Below are 9,070 nucleotides of genomic sequence, written 5' to 3'. Positions count from 1 at the left end.
AAACAATGGGTTTCCACCAGGAACAGCTATACAGATTTTAAATTTCTTTTGTATTTAAAAAGAATAAAAGCCTTCACTCCCTCTATTTTGCTCTCTCTTTCCACAGCACCTGTGTCACTGTTCAAAATACCGAAAGGAAAACTGAAAGATGAGCCAGTGCAATAAATTCTGCGGTAATTCCAGGCACTCGCAGCAGCAGCCACAGAAAACGAGTATTTCTTTCAGAACCTTTAAATATTCACATTGAAGTAGAAAACACAAGATTATCAGTGAAGTTAGAGAACGCCAGACACAAGACTAGTTCTCCCACCTGCAGGGCGAAAGGACTGGCAGAACGAAACGATGGAGAACAACGTGCACTCCCGACGGTCTTGTTTGGGAGTCACACTAGTGAATCCACCTCGTCCTTACTAAGCCATTGCAATGCCCCATTTTACTGCTTTTTTTTTTTTTCCTTCTTCCCCAAAGGTTTCTTTTGTTTAAACAAGCCAATGACTCTGTTTGGTCTGGTCTGTAAGAGATCCTGTGGAATTTCACACAATGCCTCATTCTTTTTGTTAAAGGAACAGGTTATGCACTTTCAGCTTCAAATATTCCAGCCCTTCACAGTAGCTTCATAGCCCTCCTTTGATTTCTCCCCAACTCTTGGAAGTATTCACACGGAAAGCAGACCCAGCAATCTGGTAAGTTTTTCTAGTACTTTAAACAAAAGCATTTCCCCAACTCTGATGAGAAACAAAAAGAATGTAACCAATGCTTAAAAAGAGGATCAGAAACCAAACCACCACTAATGAAAATTATTCCAGAAAGTGCACATCTCATTAAACTTAATTTGAAAAAATAGTGATTTATCTGTTAGTATGGCAGTCTGTGCTAAATCAACGTTTTCTTAGAATCAGATCACTAAACTAATACAACCCCCCCGCTACAGACCTGAAATCAGCCCCAAACGCTGACACAACTTCTACAAGAATGTGACTCTGATACAAAAAATGCGTCTTAATTCAAAGTCTGGCTTGATTATCAGTTAGGGAAGAAAACAAGCAGAAGCAAAAGCAGGAGTTAAAGCTTGTTTTCATCTGCCAGTCCACAAATAAGATCAAGAACCTGATGGTTAAAAGCAACTCATGCACTTAACTAAGTCCAGGCATTCCCTTTATCAATTAATTTGGTGTCAGGCACAAGGCAGGATTCTTAGTAAGAACGTTAAATCTATACAGTTAAGACGTGTCTCGAAAGGAGTCTGTCAGGTTAGCAGAAAGCAGCACTCAATTTAGTGTAAATGAGAAATATATATATAAATATATATTTAGATAAGTATCTCACACACACACATATATATATATATAAAAACCACAACTATATAAACTCACAACTCAACCCATATTAAGGGCTACCAACCACTCAAAATTTACCTTTTGGGAGAAATCAAATCAAGCTACAAAATAGCAATCTGAACAGAGACTGCAGAAACTTCAAGTTCCACTTTTGGATTTAAGTAATTACAAAATCCAAATATTTAAAACGAACCTGTACTGAAACAACCGTGCAAGTCCAGTTTTGCCTCTGTACAGCAACCTGTACTGCGAAGGGGGTTATGAAGCAGAAGTGCTTTTGTAGCTTTTGGGATTAGCACGGCAGAGGTGTCTGCCTCCATCAGCATCATTCAAAATGGCATCACAACGACAGCTACCGCTGCGGTAAGTGTGCTGCCACGTGGGCAGGGGGAGGCAGCAGCCCAGAACTGAGACTACCCACACCAACCAAAAAGAGTTTTTCACGCCGCTCCATCCAGAGACTCCTCTCTGATTTGGAGGCTGCGTGTCGCGTTCCTGGATCATACGATAATCTACAGCCGCTCTTACAACGGCCCACATGAAGGCAGAACTGCTGTGTCCAAAGGCAAGAACATCCCACTGCCCAGGAGACCATGCTGCTGCCTTCCCAAGCCTGCTGGGATGTGGGGCCACTGCCAGGCACAGCTGGATCAGAAACACAGCTGGCATAGGGACAGGGAGAGGGATTTCCTGCAAAGAGGACAGCACACACTGCCAGTGGAGATGAACGCTTCTGTCACTAAGAAACAAACGCACGCCTAGGTCCTCCATATGTTAGAATTCCAAGTCTTTTCCAAAGTCATTGTAAAGATTACACAAAAGCTGACTCTCAACAGAAAGAGCACTGACCAGGCAGCCTAGAAGGAGCACAAAAGGAAACAATACCGCATCACGGAACACAAAAGGTAACTGCAAAGTTGCATCGATTCCTAGAGAGAGGTCAAATCTCTACGCACATGAATCACCTGAAGAAATGTTCCGTTTGCAAAGGAAAGATCATACGGACCGTAGGAGGCCAGGGTGATGGGCACGCAAGACCAATTTCGGAAAGGTCACGAGCACCACCTGGGAAGCAGCAGCGTGACAGGAGCCTCAGTCAGCCTTTGCTATTTAACCGGCACTGTGCCAACAGTGGGGCACACGCACACACACACACAGGGACGAACCAGGGAACAGTTCTGTTCCAACCACTGAACGACTCGGTTTAGCACGGCCTGACTCGTACGGCAGAGAGGCCTGCGTTAGTCAAAAGCACTGAGATTATCCCACAGGAATGTTCTTCAGCACCACCAGCAGCACAGATAAGCGTGTGTTACCTTTAGGTAAGGCCATAAGCAGTTTTCTCACATCCCACAGCTTTTTCCCAGGGTTTATCCATCTGAACGAAGGCGCGTTCTTCTTGTGCCAAATTCCACGTGCACCAAGAAGTGCCGAACACCACCGCGTTACAGAATCAGGACTCAGACCATACTCTCATCGCCCCCTCCACTCAGGAGGACATCACGTACAGCTTTGCCTACCATTAACTGACAGTAAGGATCACCTCGCCTTGTTCAGTCTGATCCCGTTTTCCTGCGGCACTGCCAACATAAATTGGATTAATCACCCCAAAACATACATAAATATTCCAAACACACTTGTTGAGTAATTTCAACTTAGTTAATTTGCTGAATAAAATTTAATTTTATTTAAAAAATCTTATACACTATTATTCACCTAGCCCTAGTTGTGAACAGATTCTCACTTCTGAAAATAAACCACATTCTAGTCAATGCATTCAACACCAAATTAAATTACTAGTACTGGATATTTTTTCTTAAAAAAAGTATGTTAAAACTTTACTTTTTTTTATTTTTAAAACCTCTAAAGAAAATGTTGCCATTTTACAGAAATGTTTCTTTTCAGGTTATGCTTTTTTTTTAAATGCCTGTTATAAATTCAGCTTGTGTAGAGTTTTTTTTTTTTCATAGTTTTTTTAATATGCATTATCTGCAGAGACATTGTAACAGTTCCATTTTGTGGATGAACACAAAACTTGTACAGATTTCTCATATTTGGTCTTTAGGTAAATAGTTCCCAAAAGCTGCCTAAATAAACCACTCCAAACTGTTCAGTCCATCATGAGAATACAGTTTTTCCTTTCATAGCGGGAAAGGAAATATAAATAATGCATCATTATTACAGAAAATGACAAAAATCCGATTCAAATTAAGCCAACTATCTAGCTTTCACTCACCTTACTGCATGAGGAAATAAGACGTTATGTGAATTAAAGACTGAACAGCAGCCTTACGTTTAAATTTAATTTTGAAATGTAAAGTGGAATCTATTACCACAATTAAAGTGAGAAATTACCAATACATTTTAAAATGTTCAACTGCAGAACACACACGTAAAAAAAAAAATTATTATAATAATATGGTAGCCACTGTTAGAAAACCACAACAGCTACTCCCAATGGAGACCCCAAAAGGTCAGTGTATGACATCAAAAGTGTTACAGAGAAACTGATCAGATTAATTTCTACTGATGGGTGCTTAAGCTTAAAAATATCGAATATACCTCTGACAAGATAATTTTACTCTCTTTTTAAAAGGACTCGTGATAAAGAATTTCATCTTTCTAAATGAAGAACAGTCTGTTATCTTAAACATACACAATATTAAGCGAGACTCTTGTTTTACTTTAGACTGGAAAAATATGCCAGGGACAGTCAAAGTCAACACAAAGTAACAAACAGCAAAAGGTAGCAGAGAGAGAAACAGGTAAGTGCAGCTCTGGTCAAATTCATAGCAGTTCTTTACGTCAGTTAACGGCTCATTTACATCGTATTTTCTAATCAGTTACATGCAAGCCCAAAGAAGCGTTTGATCACTACACATGGTAATAAAATTTGATTAAATTTATCAGGCAACTGCTAAAATATGAAAATTTGCAGATGTAATAAAGTAGCTTTATCTGAACTTTAACAGGACAGACAAAAGTAAATCATTCCGTTGGTTAAAAAAACCCTACATTCAGTTTTTTACCAAACAAAATTTCACATGAAAAGTATTGTGTGATTCCAAAGTTTCCGGAGTAGAAATGGAGTGATTTGAAATGTCAAAGACCCCATTATTTTGCAAAGAAATGAAAATACACCTCAAAAATTTCTAATTCCACATGTGAACAACAAAATACTGCATATCTACCAACAACTGCATCGGGTAGGTCGTTATGAAAGGCTAGCTGCCAAGATGTAGGAAATGGCTCCTTGCCTCTGTTCCCTTTGAGGAATATACAATCGTTTGAAACCAGTTCACACTAAGCGCTTATCATGCTGCCGTTACACTGAGATCCTCAGTCCTTCAAATCATCTGATCAGGATTTTTGTAAAGCTGCAGCCCTCCCCACACTGTACTTCTCAGTGTACGCAGTTCGGCAGGGGGCGGGGAGGAGCGGGGGTCACAGCCTCTGGAACAAGATGGTTTGCAGTTTGACTTTAAATTACCGAGTTTTAAGGCCACCTGTGTTGGGTTTTTTTCAGTGCTGAAAGTTGAAGTCTGATCACAGGGCCCCTTTCCCCACTGCGTGAGAACATGTTCCAACATTTTAGGTGTTATATTTAAGTGTCTCCTTTTGGCACCATGGAGTTTATATTTTTTTTTCTAAAAAAAAAAAAAAAAAAAAGAAAACTCCCCTAAGTTTCTAGTTCTGGCTGCCTTTATCACTCACTGCCACCGACGGGGTGTCCATGTTAACAGCTATGACTATGCTCTCTCCATCTTCTGTTTTGATACGTTTGAGGTCCTGCTGTTCTGACTGGTCTCCGTTCTGGCGCTTTGTTGGAAGCGATGCCGACGCAGACGCATGGGTTGCTAACATATGCAGCGGACTCGCAGCAGCTGGAAAAAGATAACAACAACTTCAGCACTCTAATCCTTGTCAAAACAGCTGATACTGAAAGCAAACTTGCATTTTCATTGAAACGATGGATTCCTTTATTCGTACCACGTGGGGTATTAGCGATCCCAGTTGAGATTCAGGTCCAATTGTTTCATCTTTGCACAAACTCGAAAGACATTTACCCCAATCACTCAACATTCATGCAGATTAGGACAAAGGCAGGAGAACAGGGAAGTATCTCCATTTTGTCAAGGGGGAGCTGAAGACAGAGAACGATTAAACGACTGAAAGCCAATCTACACTGCATTTTGGGACAGAACTGGGAAGTCAATTAAAAAAACCCTTTCAGTAGGATCTGGCATGTCTGCAGATCACTGCAGAATGCTTTACTTGGCCTGGAAGGAGAGCATCACCAAGTCATATTCATCCGTGGCCATAAATTATTTAAGAAAAGCTACGCAATTCCCACAGCCATGACGTGCACACGACTCAAGCAGCAATTCCTCTTTGACAGACCACGAGGCCTTTACCCATACCGCAAGGAAAAGGCAGTGCTTTAACAAGCAGTGGTATTATGAAATCATGTATTTGATCAGATTCAAGTGCACAACTGAATTAGATCAATAGAAATGTATATAGTGCAAACATCCTTCACAAGATTTTAATCTTTCTCCTTCCATGGAAGAGACAGTAGAAGTCACCATTAATGGGCAAGCACAGTCCTTCAAACCTTCCAAGACACCCAAAGGCTCCTTCCCTCAACTTGTCAGCAGTCTGTTTCTCAGTACCGACCCTGACTTTATTAAACCAACTATTCCTTGTCTTTGCAAACAATGCAAAATTACACATGGACTTCATCACTGCATTTCATGAAAACTTTTCTAAACATTATCAAAACACCAGCTTTTTTACACAAGCTCTCTTTCATCAGCACCACCGCTCTGCTGACTTTATTACAGCATTCCCTGTTGGTGGAGCTTAAACACGAAGCCTGTAAGGAATTCTTCTTTTCTAAATGTGTTATATTTGTTCTGAGTAAGCTATCCTAGAAAATACCTGGAATATCGCCTCTGCACATAAGCAAACTTTTTGTACTTCATATTTACTGGCAGAACAAATACTTCAGAAAATATTTACCTGATGCAAAAGCTTCACTGCAACGGTAAAATAATTTGTTCTTATATCTAAACAGTCATTCACCTTCTGTTACAAAAGCTATTCCTTGTACAATTTCTGAACAGATGCCATAGGGACTGTTACTTCTGAATAAAATGCCTTACTTTAAGGAAAAACAAGAAGTTTACCACTCATCTTCAAACACGCATTAAGACTACTACTGTGTTATTCACTCCAGTGTCTGTTTCGTAGAAAGAGACTTGCTGGTTGCAGCCACAGCTGATACACGGAAATATGAAATACACAAAAGAACAACGATGTTTGAAATCTACACTAAAAGTCAAAATAAAGAATATCTAGTTCCGTAATTTTATTCTGCAATAAGAGACCTGAATTTATTTTTGACTTCACAGATTTCAGTTAGCATGACAGGTAGTAAAAAGCACTGCTAAACTGTTTTGCTGAGAATAAAAACTGAAGGCACCTTCTTACTACAAATAGAAAATGTCCAAAGAATGGTAACTGCTCTGGATTTCTGAGCTTTCAGATTGCACAAATCTTTTTGCAAAGACAATCTGTGTGTGTGTGTGTAAATACAGATGTATTCATATGAACACAGACATATGTAGATGTATGCATGTGAACGCAGACGTACACACACACAAATCTGTATTTCTGTAGGCCTAGTACCCCCTTTAGATGCTCTGCCTGAGAATTACCTGGTTTCTTGCTCGTTTAGGAGAGACCAGGACCTGGAATTCACTTCACTTGCTGTTCAAAATACGAACATCTTGTGAGCTATTTAAGCCCCGGAATCTCAGAGTGAAAACTCCCATCACTGCACGTGCACCCCTACCACACACAGTGAGACACTGAGAAGCAAGACAATTCTGCTACTGTATCCAACCATGTTCCTTAAAAACATCTAGCAGCCACCAGGCTTCCCTACCAAGGAAAACATGCTGATATCAGTTGAGTGAATGTCAAGAGTCCAGTAAAAAAAGAACTATTTCTTACTTTTAAAAATAACTTTTCAGTATACTTCATGTGACTCTCAGCTCAATTCATACATCCCTTCCAACAAAAAAAGTGCACATGAAGCCTGACAGTGATTTCTTTTACTTTACTTAAGCTGGAAATGAAGTGAAAGCAGACACAACACTGACCTACAAATGTCACTGATGGAAGAAGAGTAGAAAGGAAATTAAGCACATAATTCGCTCCACTAGAAAGACTTCAGAGAAGAAATGCATGTAATAAATTGACGTAACATAGCCTAAAACTTTCCATAACCATATTTTATGACAAAAAAAATACTTCAGTATCAGATAACATCTCAAAGTGAAAATGTCAGAACAAGCCTTTATGCACCCGGAAAGCAAACCAAAACTGAAAGTTCTGTGAACAAGTGTGAAGATATGAAAATTATGAAGAAGTACTACTACCCACTTGGACTGCTGAGTCTGAGAGGGGAAAGGTGGTATTCAGACCAGAAGAATCTCAAAATCTTACAGGATTTTTGTCATTTTTTAGTGCAGGTTCAATAAAAACAAAATGAAAAGTAACAGTTCAAAAAGCCAACCCACAAGCAAGTTCTGTCTTGTTTTCCTGTTGGTTGGTTCTTGACAAATCAACGGGGGAGCAGTTACCATTTTAATGGCACTGTTCTACAGGAACTTCTTTTAAAACTTGTTTATCTCCTGGGTTTAATGAGGAGGGAGGACAGGCTGTCACCACTAAGCACATCCCTATAATGACCACAAAGAGAATAAATAGCTGTTCAGGTAATCATCAATGAAAAGCGACACTGGCTCTTACCAACAGGGAAGGAACAATTCCTTACAAGGCAGTAATCTAATTTTTGTAGAACTTAGTTTTCAGTATAACTACGGAAGACATGAGAACAGAATTTGAAAATTCAGCACTGGTCACATTGAGGTTTTAACACACGTAAAGCAAGAGAGCATCTTGACACAATACGTACCAGCGTTGCCCTGTCCTTGTATGGCAGTGGTGATGGGTACTATGTGCGTTCCGTTCTGCGTTACAGTTTTTATTGGTAGCTGGTGTTGACCTAGAGGTGCCTGTTGCACTATAGTAACTGTCTGTAACGGCGTGGTCTGAGATGTCTGAATGATACGACTAGCAGCTCCTATTGTGGCATGACTAATAGCAGGTATAGGCTCCACTTTAACTGAAAAACAGATAAAACATCATTAAAAACAAGTGTTAAAGAACCATTTGTTTTCACTCAACCAACCCTCACCAAAAAAGTATACTGTTTTATGACAAGCTCCAACATATCTGGGAACCTGTGGCGCAAAATCTTCAGTTTTAGCCAAACATCTCAAGCGTTCATCTGGAAGCAAGTTTCAAATAATAATCCTTCTGCAGAAAGAGCCGTCAAAACAACTAAACCCCCAGTTTCTCACCTTTTACTTCCTTGTGGTCTCCATTCTCTTGAGGTTCTACCTTGGGCTGGGTGACCATCGCAGCTTGCGTGACTACTGCCTGCCCAGCTACAGTGTAAGTGTTTGCTGGTGCTAATCCAGTCACGTTTGTGACAGACACAGCTGGTATCTGGTGGACAACATGCACTGTCTGAACGACAGGCTGCTGGGATGTCGATGTTGTCACAGGAGTTGCAACAGTGTAGGTGACGGGTTTAATAGTTTGTGGTAGCTGCCGTTGTACAGTAATTAAAACTGGTTGGCTAGATAGAGGTGATCCTA

At 40.2% G+C, this 9,070-nt stretch overlaps 2 protein-coding genes across 2 annotated transcripts in view; both read right to left on the bottom strand.

The window, feature by feature from the left end:
- The window catches only part of LOC147527366 (uncharacterized), a 162,685-nt gene that overhangs the window by 90,627 nt on the left and 62,988 nt on the right, over window positions 1-9,070 (bottom strand). The window lies entirely within an intron of this gene.
- FOXK2 (forkhead box K2) overlaps window positions 3,049-9,070 on the bottom strand; it is a 47,885-nt gene continuing 41,863 nt past the window's right edge. The window contains exons 7-9 of the mRNA XM_086624014.1: window positions 8,771-9,067; window positions 8,323-8,532; window positions 3,049-5,221 (exon numbers count right to left, since the gene is read on the bottom strand). Coding sequence (XP_086480140.1) covers window positions 5,025-5,221; window positions 8,323-8,532; window positions 8,771-9,067 — 704 coding nt within the window. The 3' untranslated portion in view covers window positions 3,049-5,024. The remainder of the gene's footprint in view (window positions 5,222-8,322; window positions 8,533-8,770; window positions 9,068-9,070) is intronic.

This window comes from Tauraco erythrolophus, chromosome 20, assembly GCF_009769465.1.
Source record: "Tauraco erythrolophus isolate bTauEry1 chromosome 20, bTauEry1.pri, whole genome shotgun sequence".
In the NCBI taxonomy this organism is placed as follows: Eukaryota; Metazoa; Chordata; class Aves; order Musophagiformes; family Musophagidae; genus Tauraco; species Tauraco erythrolophus.
Note: the sequence above shows the minus strand (reverse complement) of the source record. Positions and strands in the feature narration are given on the sequence as shown.